The sequence below is a fragment of the Malurus melanocephalus genome, unplaced genomic scaffold (assembly GCF_030028575.1).
Source record: "Malurus melanocephalus ecotype Western Australia unplaced genomic scaffold, MMel_1.1 scaffold_62, whole genome shotgun sequence".
NCBI lineage: Eukaryota > Metazoa > Chordata > Aves > Passeriformes > Maluridae > Malurus > Malurus melanocephalus.
In genome coordinates, this window is record NW_026623294.1 from 1,373,898 (window position 1) to 1,393,112 (window position 19,215).

The 19,215-nt window shown below is 51.6% G+C and overlaps 1 protein-coding gene across 3 annotated transcripts; it reads left to right on the forward strand.

Moving 5' to 3' along the window:
- The first annotated feature begins 12,186 nt into the window (after window positions 1-12,186).
- OSR2 (odd-skipped related transciption factor 2) lies at window positions 12,187-18,415 on the forward strand. 3 transcript variants are annotated; one of them, XM_057366260.1, is made up of 4 exons: window positions 12,187-12,502; window positions 15,371-16,097; window positions 16,763-16,862; window positions 17,661-18,415. In XM_057366260.1, the coding sequence occupies exons 2-4, from the start codon at window positions 15,442-15,444 to the stop codon at window positions 17,733-17,735; spliced, it is 831 nt and encodes a 276-aa protein (XP_057222243.1). In that variant the 5' UTR covers window positions 12,187-12,502; window positions 15,371-15,441; the 3' UTR covers window positions 17,736-18,415. The 3 variants fall into 3 exon arrangements, with proteins under 3 accessions (XP_057222243.1, XP_057222241.1, XP_057222242.1); XM_057366258.1 differs by having other exon boundaries at window positions 12,188-12,502; window positions 17,579-18,415; XM_057366259.1 differs by having other exon boundaries at window positions 12,188-12,498; window positions 17,579-18,415.
- Window positions 18,416-19,215: the final 800 nt, after the last annotated feature.

The following is a 19,215-nucleotide window of genomic DNA, read 5'->3' on the forward strand; positions in this document are numbered from 1 at the left end:
CTTAAGAAGGTTTGTTTTATCAACAAATGACTGTTAWCAGGCAGACCTGCTGACCAGCTGACACCCCTGGAGCTGTACCTGTTCAAACCTATATAACTATTGTTTTAAGCTTAATTTTTTTACTAAATTCACTTGAATGGAATTCCCTCCTAAATATGTTCCCATTTAGTCAAAATGAGCTAAGATATACTATGTTCTGTAAGAAAGCAGTATTAAGTGTATCACTTGTTCTTTCTTTCCAAGGAAGATGYTTATTTTGTGTACTATGATACCTCCTCCAGCTCCATCATGTATTCCTACCTCTCTTGTTTCGGTACCTCTGGTTTATCAGAATAGAAACTGTTTGACGTTCAGCAGCCTTCATGCTGTGGTCAGTAGCACATCCCACAGCACTGAGGAACTGGGATCCCTGGAAGCTGAGAAAGGCTTTTCCCAGCAGGCTCTCAGGATGTGTCTCTGACAGTGCTRAGTGAACCAGCTCTTCAGACAGATACTGCAGCAGACAGCAGATCTTCCTCTTGACAGCTTTCTTCCCAGAGTAAGGTTACTGCAGAGGGCAGTCTCTTGTTGTGTAGGTGTCTTTATACTGCACTTTCCTCCTTTGGGCCTGTTTTTTTCTATCTCCTACAAGTTCAGAATTCCTTCTCTTTGAGGCAACAGAAGTCCAAACAAGGGATCATTTTTCCACACAGATCCCATTCCAACAGAATTGATTCTCCTATCRGATGTATAGGAGTTGCTTTCAGCTCTTCCTTCTCATATCCTAACTAAATAAATGTTACGACAAAATTCTGTCTTTATTTTTGTGAAGGTAACCTTCCTAGCTAATCCTTCAATATTTATTGCCACATGTTGTGTCTTCAGAATGTCTTATGGAGACCTTGAGCTGGTTTTTAGACTTTTTCTTAAATTTTTGAATTGAAGAACCTGTATCTCTCCTTCTAAATAACATTCAGAACTCAACAAGGTCAATAGCAAAATTTATGAGAATTTTGATCTGTCTCTATGTCTGCACATAAAGACCTGCAACAAATCTTGCATTTGTGCCAACTTTCCCTTACCAAGGAAAAGTTGTTCTGCTCTTGCCACTTTCTTGGCAGGACTTGTGACAAAACCCCTAAGTCACACTGATGGAAGGAACTGCCATGACCATGCCTGAATGCAAAAGAAAGGAGAAAATGGACCTACACCCTGCCAGTGAGGGAAGAACAGTATCCCAGTCAGCAAAATAAGGAGAAACAACTTTGTAGGGAAACCTGCATTTGCAGTGAAACCATTATGGAGACACTCACTCTTTATTGCRTGTATGTACAACCAGTATCCCAAACACGGGGGGAGAAAAAACCAAACTATTATTTGTAGAGTGAGATTAATTCCACAGTGTCAGAGTGTCACTGAAGGAAGCTGCTTAAAGTGATATCTGAATTTAAGATTRACCTCTTGCTTTTCATGGTGTTGGACTGTGTGCTTGTCAGGGAAGTTTTATGTTTGAGGTTCAGGGAAAAGGTGATGGCCATGTCCCCTGAAAGCTTTCAGATGACTGAKTTTTAGAATGTTGCTGGCATTCTTCCAGCTGGAGGCCTGGCCATTAGATAAGCTTAACTTTATGGAGGCCATTTGCAAAACAGATGAGAGCAGGAATAGCAAGAGGAAATGAGAAACCTACTGAAACTCCCTGAAAATAAAGACCTGGCATTGGTAGGAATAGTCTTAGATCCTTTTACTGAAAGAAAAACTATTAAGCCTAAATTTTCAGCTGGTACAACTATAACCACTACCCCAAGGGAGACAAAAATACTGGCTGAAGCAATACTACCAAAAGTGCCAGCTTAAAGAAATCTAGGAAACATTGCAGCAGCCTCCTGTGTGAGAGTCTAGATAAAAGTTTTTAGCTGTTGCCAGATAGGATCCACTTAGGTCTGCTTTCAAATGGGTTTTTTGGTTGTTTTGTTTTTTTGGGTTTTTTTTTGTTTTTGTTTGTTTGTTTTTATTTTTTTTTAATGGTGAAGCCCATAGCTCTGCTGGCTAACCTTGTTTAATAATCCCTCTTCTGTCACTATTTAAATTGTGTTAAACAGCATTGGAGCATTAYGCTACCAGAAGATTTGACAGATATCCTTTGGCAGATCCTGTGGTGGCCATTCACATCACCCTTACAGCTGCCTATTCCCTCTTTCTGCCAGAAATTACTGTTTCTGGAAGTGGCTTGGCAAAAGGGATCATACCTGTAGTTCAGCAATTCTTGTTCAGCCAGATGCTATAATTCAAACTTGCAAGCAGAGATAGCTGAGGGCCATTCATTTTTGTTCTGCATTTAGTAGCTGAAGTCTCCTTTGCACTGGCATTTGGAAATGTTGTGAACAGTGATCCTTGGTTACCACATTTTCACTATTATGCTTTCACATGGCAGTGGAACTTGATGTGGTGGAAACAGGAATGGGGCTCTCTACTGATAATTTCCTGGCAGAGAGAAAATATTAAGTCATCTTTTTTTTTTAATCAAATAGCTTCACCTGAGTAAATATTCTAGCAATTCCAATTTTTAGTTTTATTATCATAGTCTGTTGCTCAAGCTGTGTTTTCTGACTGTGCAGCAAKAATAGTGCTATGAGCACATGAAGATTTTTCAAACTGGCATTGTATTCAGTTCCTTTTACATTTCCACACATAATCTGAATAACATTATTAAATCTTTCCTGTACATTATTTAGCCTCTGGGATTGAATGAAATCATACATAACTGGAACTCTTTGGACTTTGACAGATGTCCTCTGGCAGATTTTTTGCAGTGGTTTTAAGTTCTTACTGCTTTCAGCTATTTTCTTGGCCTTTTCCTGGAATTGGACGTGTGTCAGCTGCTCTGGTAGAAAACACTAACCTCTTAGCTTTTAAAGATGATAAAAGTGAGTTTGARTTACTGCACCAGACTTTGAACTGAAGTGACTTTAAGTAAAGGTATGGTCCTTTTCACCAGCTCACCTGCAGGAAGAGTAGTGCTCCACAGACAGCTGTAAAAGGCTTGGGAAGGTAATGTGGGGGATTTGCTTGCAAGCTTCTGGAGGAATATTCATAGTACCTTGCCTCTGGTCCTTYTTTCATGGGAGAGCACAGGGAAACTGGGTATTCTCCTAAAACAGTGAAGATCATTAAAACAATACTTAACTTTTGCAGCTCTGTTTTGAAATAATACAGATTTTCCTGAAACTGATCTGCTTTGTGGGCTCCTACTGTGGTGTTATAAAGTTACCCAAAGTAATACTGTACCTCAACTGTGCCCAGTTTATTTTATTTCATCTCTACACCTGCACAAGGCTTTTTATATGTGGAAGAGCTTTTTCTACYTTGTGTATTTTGTAAGTAAACTCTTTGATAAAGAGAACCCTAGACTTATCTCCACCTWAGTTACTGTACTTCCTACAGATTTGGAGCAAATAAAAATAGTTATCCCAYCATCCATCATTTGTTTTTTTAAAACCTTTATATCAACCACATAATATCAACCAGAAAAATCTCACACCTCCTATTTTAATGAGTTCAGGCATTTTTGAACAACTGAGAATTTAAATCTGTGAATAAACTGAAGAATGTGTCCCTGCATTCAAGAAGCATACTTTCATTTTAAGAAACCACAGCTGCAACAATAAGATGGAAATTTGACACACACTGGTTTGGAGGTGGCAAGGATTAAAGGTATGGAATTAGAAAAGAAACCCCTTACGCTGTTGAACAGAATATGGGACATAAATCAATGACTAACTTTGGCTAAGCTTTGCCTTATGGAGGTATGCAGCATTGCAGCTTCACAGTTATCAGTATTTGTCATCTTGAGTATCAGTACACATGCCAGATGCAAAAGAGGGGCCCAGAGAGAACATGGGGGATGAGGAAAAGAAAATTAATCGTTTCAGTGACAATGTATAGTATTTTGATGTGAAACAGAACTTCTGTAATATTTCAAGGGGCTTACAGACATACATATATATATATGAACAAAAGCTGTTGGAAATAAGCCTTTGACTTCAAAATGTGCCTGATTAAAAAGAATACTGATAAAAATTGAGACAAGAACAGCTGGAACTTTGATTGCAGTTATGCTTTCTTCTGGATGTTTATTTCTAGATCACTTTTGCAGCTGCTTTTATCTACTCCTTAGAAGTTCTTTTAGATTTGACRAACCATTAGCTGTAAAAGTAAACATCGGCTCTAGTCTGGTTTTAGATATCTTCTTGAAACCATTGAGGGTGGGAAAGATAACATGAGACTAATGCTGAACTAGATCAAACTTAAGTGATGCTTTGAAGAGCCTTTTAGCATTTCAGGCTCCACCTGCAACTCTAACAGAAGGTCGAGAATCTCTAATATTGTTCTTTATTAAGCAGTAAGGAATAATCAAATTCTAGGAATTCAAATACTCTTTTTGGAAAATTTAAATTCATGTCTCACTGTTGTTCAAAAGACAGAATGCTTTCAAGTATGCCTCCCCTATCTAGGTACAGAGATGATCCTTAAAACTAGTTCTGCTGCCTTTCAGTATCTGTCATATATAAATATTATTCTTTGAATAAAACAGATCTCCAGTTTTGACTCCACTTCACTCTATTTTGTTATTGTAGTTGTTTAAGAGTTCTTTAATAGCTGTGGTTTTTATTTGCTTAAGAGATGCCTGTTTGGAGACTGGAGAAAGGTCAGGGTTAACCTGCTTAACCTWAGCTAATGACCTATATTGGTGGTCTCTTTTTTACATCTCAGGAGTATCAGCAATAATGCTGTGGCCAGTGACTGGCCTTTCACGCTAAGTCTCACTGAAATAGACACACTGTTATACTTACTTGATGCTTCCTCCCARTTGAAATTTTTACCATGCTGTATTGGTCAAAGCCTTCTGGTCAAAGTCACTGAGACTTCTCTATTTTCAGATTTAGGATTTTAAGAATTCAAGCACAGGACACATTTTGTTAAAAAATTCTTTCAGATGGCTTCATGAGTGCTCTTGTGGGACCACATCCAGATTCAAAAAATGTTTTTACAGTTTCTATATTCAGCTTTCATTTCTTTGTCCTGAGATTTCCTCACAATTCTCCATAGGCACTCTCCCTAGGCTCCCTGAAAGCCCCTAGTCCTATAGATGCCATTGATCCTTGTTTCCATCACAACCAGGAAGGCTGTCATTCCAAAGCATTCYTTGACCCTCGGTCTCTTCTCTCTTCCACACACCCAGAGCCTCCTGAAAAATGAAGGTGCTGTCCCTTTGCAGGCAGGCTCCATCCAGCAGTTCAGAAACACRCAGACTCAAGACAACAGTGAAATTCAAAAGCCGTTGGTTGTAGTTGAGCAACCAGTAGTCATCAGGACAACTGAAGTGGAAAAGGATAATATATATTGCACTGGAAAGTTTGCAGTGTGATGGACAGTATCTCTTTCCCCCCTTCTCTGAATCTGAAAATAGGAGGCCTTGAGTCAGTTCTGTTTCTGCTTCAATGTCCTGTCCTTGGCTTTCAGCACTCCTCTGGTGCTAAAATGAGTTTTGGTTCTGAAATGAATGGGATTTATGTTTTTCTTGGAGACAGTTCCCAAAGGGGAATTTGAACGAATAGTATAACAAGTCATAATTTTCACCAGCCTAGCATGGGTGAACAAGTCAAATAAATGAAAGAGTTAATGCCAACAAGGCAGACCTGCAATAATCATTGATACTGTTTATGAGACAGGCTATGTCATCTACTCTAGACTAAACGGGGGAAAGAGCAGAAAGAGCAACCTGCAAGATTCATCCCTTCCTTCACCATCATGTCTAAATCCCCCAAATACTTCTGTGGAGTCTGTGAAATGGAACTAAGGAGAGCAAGCAAAATGCCAGTCCTCTGAGCAAGGACCTGTACCATCATGGGAACAGAARACAGAAGTCCATGAGCAAAGAYGGTGGAAATCCACTGTTGGGCCTTCACTCCAATTCATCCTGCTTTCACATGCTTTCAGTTTGTTGCTGTCTCATGATACCCAGACACCAGAGACTGCTGTGACACACTGGCTCAGCTTGACAGGAAGGGAAGGAAAATGAGRCAGAAGAGTATTCTTTACCAGAAAGTCTTCTGACTGGTCCGTGCCCAGCTCAGCTCCATTCTTGAACTGATCTGTTCCTTTTCCCAGCTTGCTTTGACTATGCTCCAGAATGATCTTGCCCTGATCTTTCGTCACAGTGGCTATGGAGAATTCATGGAGAAAAAGGGCTCTTTTTCCTATGCCATAAGCTAGATTCAAACTGCTCTCCACTGCAAAATCTCTAAGGTGTATCAAACAGCATTGCATCCACAGAYTCTGTGTTAGTGCAACTGTCCTTCCACCCAACAGGGTGATTGATGCGCACAGTGGTGCTWTGAGGTGGCAGCAGAAGCTGAGAACACCAGCATTTAAGGCAAAAACAAGGTAGTCATACAGATAGCAGTGCCAACAACTTAACTCATGGAAAAGGACATGAAAGCAGGAATCATGAAAATTCTTGCCTAGAACAGTAACTGCTCTTGGATTTTTTATAAACTTTTGTTCATTTGTTTATTTTTATGAAGCAGTCTGAAAATAATATCCCTGATTCAGTAAATATTTTAAACCAGCAGTAAACTACACATTCAGCAGATGAACTTGGCATGTAAAGACATTGAAGCACCTGCTTAGATACTACCCTGGGTAGCAATGATCTTAAGCATGCATTTAAATGCTTTTTGGAWCATACCCAGTAGAGATACAGAGTTRTGTTCAGCCTTTTCAGTGTCTATCAGAGTTTTCTGATGCCTTACCCTGGAAAGCTCTCCCTCAATTTCCTTGTATTTCATCAATCTTCAAGAACTTAAACCTTCAAAAACCCTGATTTTATTTAGAAGTGCACCGTTTCATCAGTAAGGTCTGGACATTGTAGAAGTGAGTCTGCCTCACTTCTACTATGTAATAAATGTTAGTTTTTTGTAATATTCATTATTGTCCTTTTCTTTGAATTAGATGCCACAAACAACAGAAAAAAAAAAACACACAGAGGTTAATACAGACATTGCAAACATCTGTAACTGATGATTTGCATATGCTTGCACCGTGCTTGTAATGCTCTGAAAATATCTGAAATGCTCTGTAGTATCCTGGGTTTTAACATATCCTCCACCACAGTTTACACATTGAGAATGTATGCTGAAAACAGGAAACACGCATATGGAGGGTAGGTAAAAGAGGATTATAGTATACATGCATTCAACAGAATAGTCCTAGTTTTGGAGCATAAGCATCCATCATAAGCATCAGGCTTGCATAAACAAATCAGTGCTTAACCCACAGAAGTATCTAATGACCATATGGATTCTGCATGTTTACAACTGGAAAAAACTCTGAACTTTTTTATTGTTTGCTGACTTACACCCTATAATATTAATTTTATTTGTGAAACTAAATTATTTACTGGGATACTGCAAGTTCTTAAAAGGAAATGGAGCTGTTTAATATATGCCACAGGACAAGATGTATGGGTCTGTTCTCTGCTGCCTTGGAGTTCTCATGTCCTAGGTGAGTTACGAGGCATGCGACCAAATGTACAACTGCATTTCTTAACCCAATTTATCGTTTTTAAACAATATTTCTTTTAGATTTCCSCCCTAGCAATTGGCTCAGAGATTGCAGATTTCATGATCCTTTTGGCCGGAGGCAGCTGCAGAACTTCATGGGAGCCTGAACCCCCACTTTAACTCAGAAGTGGAGTCTACAAATCCACGGCTGTGCAGCAGGCGGGCTGCCCTGAAACCCTGTCGACCTTCACCTTGCAGGTGTCCTTTGACACGTCTGCCAAGAGAGGTAAAATGCCACCACCAGAGAGTAAGCAGAGCCTGTCAGCCTGGGGACCCTCTGCAGTCCCGAGGTTCAGCTGGGGGGGGCGGGTGGGTGGTGAGATATGGAGCAATGAGAAAGGGGCCCACTCGTGTGCAATGGGTGTCTGTGCTTCCACAGCACAGCCCTGCTCAGTGTTTCTGTGCTGACGGCAGGAAAGACTTTAGCCAAAAGGTTGCTTAAATCAAGATCTAGTAAGTCACGGCATGTTGTATTTCTTTATGTCTTGACATCTGCTCACTTCAGACACCACAAAAACCTCTCGTTGCTGATGGCGGGAGAAGGAACACTTTAGGCTAGAAAAGTCCATTTATCGAGGGCTCGGGGCCCGCCGTCGGGGTAAGGCAGCAGCACCGCAGCTGGCGCGTCGTCTCCTCGGCCGCCCCGTGCGCACCGTGCGATCGCACCGCGGCAATRGTTGGGGCACAGCGCGCAAGTTCCGCGGGGCGAGCGGGCCCCACCGCTGTGCACACGGCAAAGCCGGACTCGGCCGAAAGCGGTTTGACGCTTCTCCCGGYGCGCCCGTGAGCCCCTCGGTGTCTGACATGGAGCCGGGAGATTCCGGGAGCGGGGAGCCGGGGCTCGGTAGCGGCTGGAGAGCAAAAGCCCCCCGGGTCTCCGTGCTGCCTACAGAGAGGAAGGCGAGGAGGAGGCACCCGTCGGGCTGGCTCCGGTGATGATGCACGTCGGGGAGGCATCGGGGCRGGCAGCCGTGGTGCCGCGGGTGAGGCGGCTGGGCCTGCTCCCTGCTGCCCAGGGGTAGCCCTGCGGCCGGGACCGCGGGCAGGGGCCGAGGGCAAGGGGGTGGCGGAGCTTGCGCGTCCRTGGGAGACGCGGGCGGTTACAAACCCGCTCAGGTCGTTGCGTGCTTAATTGCATTCTTCTTTCATGGAAATTAATCGCGGCGATATGTTCAGCGATTTGAGCTCGACAAGGGAAGAAGGGGACGCYGAGCGGGAGTTGCAGCGGCGGTGTCCCCCGGAGCCCGCCAAGAGCCGTCCCCGGCCGCCTACGCCTGTTTGTCAAATCTTGGCATTTCCTGACTGGCTCATTAAAAACAAAACAAAATATCCCACCCAGTAAATCGGAACGAAGTCGGTGGTGATTTAGTCACCAAGAAACACCAGCGGAATCAGGTGCCAGATAGACGGGCGGTCACTGTTTTCCAAAAAAAAAAAAAAAAAAAAGTTCTCGGTGTGCAGCCGAGTAGCCGAGTCGTTTGCCGCACTGGCCTGTCAACCGGTGTTAGTCCAGGGCTGGGCTTGGTTCCAGCGGTTCTCCTCCCTGCCCAGCTAGCGGCCGTCGGGGACCCTTGGGTCGCCTCCYAAACTGGGGTGCAGCGGTGCCCTGCACCGGGGATTGCTCCAGGCCCCTTCCCTTGGCGTAGCGCTTGTCGTGAGCCGGAACCGGCCCGAATACCCGCTGACCCTTCTCTGCGGCAGCACCCCTGACCCCCTCTGAAAACTCTGCCCCATTCATTCTCGCGGGGCTGAGTTCCCACCGATCGCGCCTCCCCACTGCCGACAGAGGTGGTCTGAGCCGCTCCGTGCAAGCATCGCCCACCGCAGCCGCACACGGTGCCCCCTGGGAGGGCCCTCCAAGCGCCGCCGCGCGGCCTCGCTGCCGTCTCCMGGGCGCATTGCTGTGCTCAGAAAGGGGCAAATGGTCAAGGTTTGCCCCAGATTTCACGGCCGCGGAGAAACTGCTTTAATCTGTTCCTAGCACTAAGAACAAACACTGCCTATCTCCTTGCTCCCCTGGAGGGAATCCAGGTCTCCGGATGAATTTTTTKGGGGGTATGGGAAGAGAGAGAGCGGGGGGAAGCTGAGATAACCGCGGCGATGTCTASACCGGCGGGACGCGCCGATGGGAGAAGGCGGTGCGAGGTGAGAGCTCGGACGTCCGCAGATAGCGGCGCTGCCTCCGCGCCTCTTGGGGCACCGCGGCCGTCTTCTCTCGGGCGGTGCGGAGAGAGCCCCGATCTGAGTCCCCCGGGACCCCAAYCCCAATGGCTGGGTCCGCCGCAGCACCCACGGCGGGGCCGAAGCCCGTGCCGGTGCGGGCGGAGCGAGCAGGGCGCCGTACCGACCTCCAGGCGGCGCTGCAGCACCGCGGGCCGCCGCCGCCGGGCACAGCTGCGCTCCGAGCGCTCCCCCCGCACAGCCCGGCAGTGCCTGCGCCCGTCCCGGGCACAACGGGGCGGCCGCCGCACCGCCGGGGGGAAGTTCCGTGGGTGCGGGAAGAGCCCGCGCGAGGYGGACGTGGAAAGGTGACGTGGGAGTGCTGGGCTCTTGCGGACCCGGCTGCCYGTGCCCCGACTAGTGTCACCCCTGCTCGACGGGTGTCCGCTGCCGTGGAGTTCCCCGGCGGCCGAGCGACCCCGGGCTCCGGCGGGTGCGGAGGTGACGCGGCAGTACCGGTGGGCCTTGTGGCCCGCTTTCGCCGCGCACCTGCCGGCCGGGCCGGCCGCAGTCGCGCCGGGGTCACCGGGTGCTCCCGGCCAGCTCAGACGTGCGTGGCGGCCGCCGCGCTGCCGGTGGTGGGAGAGCGCAGCGTAGACGAAACGTACCACGAGCGGCCGCGGAGCGAATAGTCTGGCCAGTGACACCGCACCTCACTGTTCCTTTCCCGAGTTCCCTCCGCTTTGAGGCTTTTTCGTTGCCTGGTCGGCTTGTGATTTGGGGAAGTCGTTGTTTAGGGACCATTTCAGATTTTGGGTTTGATTTTGGGTTGGTTGTTATTATATACATATAAATTTTTTTCTCCACATGTGAGGCTTATTTTTACTTGCTGTAACGGGCAAGAAATTATAGTTCTCCTGAAACAATTTCCTTTTGATCTTTGGGTTCCGGGGGTGTTGTTCCTGGTATCCAGAAGCAAGCAGTGCCGAGAAGAAATTGCGGCTCCACAGTCCCTTTTTCACTTCACTCTTGAAGCAACCGACCTCTTTCGAGAAAGGAAAACGAGGGGATGCGGGTTCTGCCCCCGCGTCCTGCCTGAGTCCCGCAGTCCAGCCGCGGCCGACGAGTCTTTGCCCTTTGCAGGCTCCCCGAGGCCACCCGCATCCACACCCGGCCCGAGAAAATCGCTCCTTCTCCCGGAATCGTGAACTTCCGTATCCTCACTGCTCGGGAGAAGAAATGCGATTTTTTTTTGGGCGTCTGGGATTTAAAACAGGGCATTTTCGAAGCAAGGATTTATGAAAAGAAACGAAAAATAGCCCCGGCGACCGGCGGCAGCCGCGAGCTGCATGCGCGCAATCCTCGGCTGCGCTGCCCTGTGAAAGGACATGACCAAACGTTCCTCTSCTGACTCTTATTTCCCTCTTTGCTTAATTTTTTTCTTACTGTACACTAAAAGGAAAAAAAAGATCCCCATGCAGCCCTAATTTATATCCTCTTCTCTACCTCGGGTTTGAATTAACCAGCACAGACCCTATCTTAAAAAATTTTTCAATGCTGTCCTTTTAGTACCATTTTCCCCGACATCTTTCTGTCCTTTTCCAATCCTAGTTCCAATTTCCAGTCCAGATTATAGGATAAATTTCCCACACATGTGATTTAAATAACACACAGAACAAGATATTACARATAAAAAATGTAACCCAAAGTCGACATGTGCAACTAGCCGCATTGCAGCTATTGACGAATGTAAATAGAGATCCCTAATCGAGACATTCGAAGAGGGTTCGGGAGGCCCCATGTAGCTGTAAATTCCCCTGTRATAAATCGAAACTACTTTCGAAACTATGTGTCTGTTCCAGGTAGGGATTGTGTGCTTAGTCACCGCGCGTGGGGATGCCTTCGCAGAGCTTCTCTTTCCGAATCTGCCCATAGGCAATTCAATCTCAGCGAAAGGGCAGCTCCGAATCGCTGAATTGGTCCATAGGGCGGCCCGACACCACGGCCACAAACCCATTCGGACGTGAGCGCTACCTTGCACCCACCCTCGGAGACATGGGCCGCCACAAAACCCAGGCTTTAGGTTTGGGTGTTATTTAAACCAGTCGGGCCTCCAGTCGGGCACGACGGGCAGCCGACGTGTGCGGTGTGGCGCAAAGAGCGCAAATACTCGCGGCCGGCAGTGGGACGGGGGGCGTCGAGCTGTTCTCGGAGGGAAAAGTCACCTTAGGTGACGCGGGGGGAGCGGGGGGCGTCCTGCCACTTTAAAGCCCAGTTGCTACCCAAACACAAGTAAACACTGGGGCCGGCTCGGCGGGGCGGGCCGGGGCCGGGGCCGCGGCCGGGGGCGGTCCCGTCCCGTCGGGGCGGAGCGGCGCGGCCCCGAGCGCGGGGCTGTGCGCGCCGCGGGGTGGGCCGGCGGCGGTGACGGGCGGGMGGGGACAGCGCTCCACGCCACTCACCGCTGAAATGTGATGGACCGGGCAGGGGGCGGCTCAGACTCGCGCCGAGCCTCGCCGGGGTCGAAGGCGGGAGGCTGCGGGCGGGAGGCGGCGGTCTATGCCGGGGCCCCGGGACCGCCGCGGCCAGAGCTCCCAGCCGCCGCCCAGCCCTCCGCAACATGCCGGTCCCCGCCGGACCCCGGCCCCGCTGAGCGTCCCCGCTGTGGATCTAATGTCTCCGTGAAGGTGCCGCGGCCGCCGCCTCAGCTTTGCCCCCGGAGGAGCAGTAGGCTGCGGTAGGTAAGTGGCTCCGCTGGCCCGCCCTGCCCGCTGCCGTCGGCGGGAGCGGGGCAGCCGCCCCGAGAGCGGAGCGTGCCCTCAGCCGGGAGGGCAGCGCCGCCGGGTTTACTTTCAGTTCGCAGCTCCGCTGCGGTTTGGGGTGCGGGTGCCCCCCCTCCAAGCCGCGGGCGCGTTGGTGCGAGGCCAGGCGACGGGGGCCTCTCGGGATGCGCTCTCGATGTCTTTCACGCGAAATTCCTAGCAGGGAAAAGCTGGTCCGTGCATGGACTGCGGAACTAAGCCCGCAGATCGCACTGGAGAAATTCTCGGTCAGTGAAAACACCTGGCTGCAGGGGCAGAGGCAGCCACGGCTTCGGGCGAGGCCGTCGGGGAGCGGCGGCGACCCGGTGCCCACCCGCTCCCCGGGAAGGACGGCAGTGCCTTCGGGGCACGGTCCCGGCCCCGCCGGGAGAACGGGGAGCACGGGCCAGACCAGCAGGTCGGCTGCAATCAGGTAGAGAGGGGTGTCCCGGCACCGGGCTTAATTTAATTAAGCTCTCTGAATGGAGAGGGAAAAGGAAGTGCCAAGGTTTAAGTAACATCCGTTTTTGGTTGACTTTCACCCACCCCCCCCCACCCCCCGCCCCAACGCACCTTAATATAAACGGCCTTAAAATCACGTACGAAGGCACTTTCTGGTCTTTTTTGATACGTTTTACTAAAGTTACCTCCGAACACAAGTAGTAACATAGTAACAATATAGTGCCATTCAGATAGCACTACAATTTCAAAAGTTTCTACCTTAAAATGCGGGTTTCATGTTCAGAGTAGTTTTCTCAGAGTTGGTTCTTGGACACCAAAACGAGCGTGGTGCAATGACACCCCCACACACAGCCACCAAACGCGGCTGTAACAGAGGGAGCTCTGCCCTACAGAAACAGTCCCTATCTCGGTCACAGCTCCTAGCTGGTGGCTCCGAAACCCAGCCTCAAACAACCGGGATGGAGGCAGGAGCCGCGAGAGCAGCCAGCGAAAAGCAATTTAATTGCTTCTTTTTCGGTTCCTCGGGGAAGGGAATAGGAACTCATACTACGACATCTTTAAAAATAAATCTCTATATATAACCACCCCCCCTACAATAAAACGAAAAGGTCGCCATATATTATAGGYTGTATCGATAACCGTCCCCGGTGTCGATACAACCACAAACGAGAAAAAACTGGGCAGCGGCGGAGGAAGCTCCAGGGAGCCACGACCCGAGAAAAACGAAAACAGGGGTAGGCAGTGCTGCAGCTCACACCCGACCTCCTTGCCGCATTTTTTTCCCCCAGTCGGGCAATTGTGCGGTGTCACAAACGTGAAGGAAAGGTATTTKGRAAAAAAAAAAAAATCGAAAATTGACTTTCCAGCCGGAGGGTGCGCGGTGCCAGTGGAACGGACGGAGCCGGGCGGCAGCGGCCCGGGAGGCAGGGACACCGCTCACGGGGCACGGGCTCTGCTCTCGGGGAGTTTCCTTTTATTTTTGTTGTTGTTTGGGGGGTGGTTTAGGATTTTTTGCGGGGGGAGGGTCTCTTGTTTATTTTGGAAACTGCGCGTTACCAGACCCTCTACACAAATCCCTTGAGGTGCTGGGTCACCCTCGGCCCTACCTCTTGTATACAGGCCCAGAGGGACCCCGGGRTTTGCTTTGGCTGCTTTCCTGGGTCGCGGCAGCCTCTTGGCTGCTGGAAGTAAACCCTCAACGAAAGCAAAGAAAAGGAAACGCCAGGGGCTTGCCCCCCGCGCCGATGTCCCCCTACCCCGCGGGAGGGGAGCGTGGCCCCGGGTCCGCCGAGGGGACCCCCTTGCGACTGGAGCAGCGGGCCCGGCGGTTTCGGTTGAATGGGCTGAGTGAAACCCTCTGACAGTCACACACCGCTCATTAGCTCACGGCCCCGCCGCTCCGGAGGACGCCCGAGGGGGTGCGGGGGGCTCGGCCGCACGGCTCCATCCCGCCGGGGCTGTGACCACCCTTCTTCTGCCCTGGGAGACGGAGGGAGCCGAGTGCGGGGCAGCGCYGTCCCGGGCGGCCCTCGGCGGCCGGGGAGGCCTCCGGGCCGGCCGCTCTGCTCGCCGCCGGTGGGATGGCTGCGGCGCGGGGGGCTGGGTAAAAGGCGTGCGTGCGGGGCAGAGGCTCCTTTTCTCTCCTTCGGTTATCTTGATAAATGAGTTGTTGTTGAAGGAAGAAAAATAAGCAACGGAGCTAGGATGAACGCGGGGTTTATTCCCCCCCGCTCCGCCCCCAGGGCCTGACTCGGCTCTTCGTGAGCACCCTGCTCTATCCCGGGGAGGCCCCAGCCAGGAGGGGTCGGGGTCGGGGCCTCCGCGCCCGCGGGAGGCCGGGCGGAGGGTGGGAGCGACGCCGGAGGCCAGGTCGGTGCGGGGGGCAGGAGGGAGGCGGCTCCGGGGTCCCTGCGGTGGGCGTTGCGGGGGAAGGTGGCGGGGTGACGGAAAGCGGAGAGGCTTCGTCCCCGGCCCCTTCTCCGTTCCGTCTGTGTTTTTGCACGATTCGTTTAATTTGAATCTAAGGCGCCTTCGGTTGGGTCGGTGCTGAGTTTTATCCTTTTTATTTTAATTTGGGGTGGTGTGTTGGGAAAGCTATTTCTATTTATTTATTTTCTACGCTTTAGTTTTTCCGAAACGATCGCGCCGTGGGTCAGTGTCGGCGGCCGGTCCCGGCGGAGGACGGGCGCCTGGGCCGCGGCGGGGTGGTGGGGCTGCGGCGAGGCAGCGCACCGGAGCCGTGCCTGGCCCTCCCTGGCTCCGCTGCTGCGCTCGCCTCGCCTGAGGGGTAYCACGCTTCTCTTAGTAAAAGTCTCTTTCCTCTCCTTTCTCCCTCTTTCTTCCTAGGATTTTCTCCCCGTCTTGGAAACCCATCAGAGGCACCAGCTTCTCCGTCGGCTCGCACCCACCTCGGGAAAATGGGAAGCAAGGCTCTGCCAGCACCCATCCCGCTGCACCCGTCCCTGCAGCTCACTAACTACTCCTTCCTCCAGGCTGTGAACACCTTCCCCGCAGCTGTGGACCAGTTGCAAGGTCTGTACGGACTCAGCGCCGTGCAAACCATGCACATGAACCACTGGACATTGGGCTACCCCAATGTGCATGAAATCACCCGCTCTACCATCACGGAGATGGCGGCCGCGCAGGGCTTGGTGGACTCCCGCTTCCCTTTCCCYGCGCTCCCCTTTGCCACGCATCTCTTCCACCCCAAGCAAGGGGCCATCGCCCACGTCCTCCCKGCATTGCACAAGGACAGGCCGCGCTTTGACTTTGCCAACCTGGCCGTGGCCGCCACGCAGGAGGATCCCCCCAAGGTGGGGGAGCTCGCCAAGCTGAGTCCCGGACTGGCCTCGCCCCTGTCGGGCATCAGCAAACTGTCCCCGGACAGGAAGCCTTCCCGCGGCCGCCTGCCCTCCAAGACGAAAAAGGAGTTCATCTGCAAGTTCTGCGGCAGGCATTTCACCAAGTCCTACAACCTCCTCATCCACGAGCGAACCCACACGGACGAGCGGCCCTACACCTGCGACATCTGCCACAAGGCTTTCCGGAGGCAGGACCACCTGCGGGACCACCGGTGAGGGACCACCACGACCGGGTCCGGGCCGTGGGCAGCCGGGGTGGGGTGAGCCGCTCGCGGGGGATGAGACTCAGCGGCTCCGGGAGCTCTGGGCTGAGCCACCGAAGCAGCACAGGAAAAAACCCCGGCTCAGATTCCGTGGCCACGGAGGGACCTGGGCAGTCGAAATCTGCGGTCTATGTGGGACGGGCACCTGCCTGAGGGAGAGCCAGAGGGGTTCACATCCGGAGATGAACGTCTCGGGGCTTTTGCTCTTCTGAGCACGCCCTGGGGGGGTGCAGGGAACAGGACGGGTCGCAGGTGGGCTGTTACCTGCTGGTCTCCCACCCATCTCCTCATACCGCGGCCGGCGCTGAGAGGCGCCTGCGGCCGCAGAGCGGAGAATCCTCTTCGCCTTCGGAGAAGAGCGGGCTCGGGTCCGGCCAGCAGGGTAGATGCTGTCCCGGTCTGGCACCAGGGAGTGCAGTCACGCTTCGTTACGAATTATTGCAAATGTTTTSAACCGACAAAAAAGTTTAACCATAACCAGAATTATAATAGGGAAAGGAGGGAGGAGCAGGGTGAGGGCGTCTGGAGGGAGTCGMGTTTGGGGGAGCGGGGTCTGGGGTCTGGTGGCCTACGTGCCTCCGGCAGCACTGCTCACCCCGCGGATTGCCTTCTAGGTATATCCATTCCAAAGAGAAACCCTTCAAGTGCCAGGAGTGCGGGAAGGGCTTCTGCCAGTCCAGGACCCTGGCGGTCCACAAAACCCTACACATGCAGGTGAGCCCGGTGTTCCCGGACCTTTCAACGCGTGTGCCGCCGGCGCGGACCCAGCCCGGTTCGGTTCGACTTGTCCCGCCGCGGGGCAGGGGCGGTAGCCACCGGAGGAAGGAGGCTCTGGTGCCGAGGGGAAGGAGGGGGCTCCGGCACTGGACGTCCCTGTGGGTCCGCGGGGGCACAGSGGCCGGTGGTTTCCTTCTTCCGCGGCCGCGGGAGACCTGCGGAAAAAACACCGGCCGTGGGAGACGGGCTTAAAGCCAGAGGGGACGCGGTTGGCCGCGGGCAGTGAGACTCGGGMTCGGTTTTGTCCACGCCGCTGCTTCGAGGCGTTTCTCGTTGAGGGCTGCAGCCCTGCCCTCGCGGCAGCAGGCRCGGGGTAGCGGGGCGGCCCGGCGGCGGGATGCGGTGCAGAGCGATGCGGAGGGACCGCCGTGGCGGCCGGGAGGGCGGCGGGAGTCCCGGAGCGGGAGGGCGGCGCGGAGACTGCTTTCCGTGCGCCCCARGGGTGCGGAACATCACGACACGAGAACTATTAGATAAGGCTTTTGGGGCAGGATATGGAGAGGTGGGAGGCCGCCCACCCGCACGGGGCTTCTCTCGTTCGTGTCCTCCCCCGATACCTCAGATTTTGCGTTGCGATGACAAAAAGTGCAGTGATACGTTGAACCAGGTGGTTTGTGAAGGATTAATCCTTTGCTTGCTTCAAATCTGAACAGGAATCTCCACACAAATGCCCCACATGTGGAAGAACCTTTAATCAAAGAAGTAACCTGAAAACTCACCTTCTTACCCATACAGACATCAAGCCCTACAACTGTGAGCAGTGCGGCAAAGTGTTCAGGCGAAACTGTGATCTACGGCGGCACAGTCTAACTCACACCCCGCGGCAGGACTTCTAGAGCAGCCAGGGACCCGCGCCCGCTCCGGCAGCTCCAGCTTGCCCACTTTACTCAAGGAGTGTATTGTAGGAACTCACAGACGCGCACACACACACACGGAGACACGCACGCAGACTCGGGGCCAAGCTTTCCTACCACACGTCTGCGGAACTCGTTTAGAGAGTGCGGACTGCAGGATCGGGCCCCTCTCCAACCCACACCCAAGCGTAAAGCTCATCTTGTAGATAATCGCGGCTCATTTTAGAGCTCTGTACAGAACGTGTTTTTTCTTCGTTTGTTTGTTTTGTATCGTGTCAGATGCACATCGATAACAAATCGTGGAGGCAAAGTATCTCTTTAAAAATGTATTTCAAAATAAATCCTTTTTCCCCCCCAAATACCTCCTGCCTTCTTGTATTATTCTCTGAGCATTTGGGCTTTTTTTTCCCCTGCTGTGTCATTGCAATGGTAAAGCATATTGAATAAATTTCCTAGCCGGGTAATTGTACTGTCACAACAATTTTGGTGATCGCTTTTGTTTGGTCTGTTCCACTGTCGCTGTTGTGTTATCTATTGTTAAGTAAAATGAAAGTGCCTTATTTGAGAGTTTATAGCTCTATTACTKAATAGTATGAATGTCTAAATATTAACTTCTGTACTTTTTTTTTTCTAATTTTCCCGAACGATTTTTTTTTAAAGAAGAAAAAGAAAGAAATATTTGCAAATAAACAGATCTTAGGAAATAATGCATAGAGCCGTTCTTACGCCAAAGCGGCTTATTAGTAACTTATTTGCAATYAGCCCGTATATTGTAAAAGCTATCCCTCTCGCGGGGATTGCAGCAGGCAGCCTCCTGCCTGTAGACTTTGGACACGGGCAATTCACCCGCCTAGACAGGGACTTTATCCCGCARAAGACGATTCTTTCCCGACAGCTCTGGAAGCAAACAGCGAGGCGCCAATACCGCCCTCCGCCCGGGCTCATCCGCAAGGGCGCTGGGAGTAGGGCTCCCCTCTCCCTGTTCCCCTCCCCAGTGTGGGGTGCCGAGCACAAGTCACGCCCAGGGGGTTGGAAGGAGAGGCTCTRAGGACAGGGATTGCTGTTCCCCCCATCTCGGGAGACCCTCACCCCACGTGGGGACCCCCAGCCACTCCCTGCCCGGGTGGCTCTCAGTGATTCAGCATGTCCACCTCATGGGCTACGCACTCAGCACTTGCACCAGGAATGCGGCAGCCCGAGATAGTGGCACTGAACAATGGGGTCTCCTTCCTTGTCATCCTTGCAAGCCCCTCACCAGCGCCTGTGGACTCTTCTGGAATGGCGTGAGGCCTTTTCCCTCATTTATTGCAGGGCAACTTGGATGTCATCCCCTCATTACCATCCCACTGCTCTTGTCACTTCTGGCACCCTATCCMCAGTGTTTTGAATATTTTGGGTACGCAAAAAATTGTTCTTTCTCAGGCTGGGGACAACCA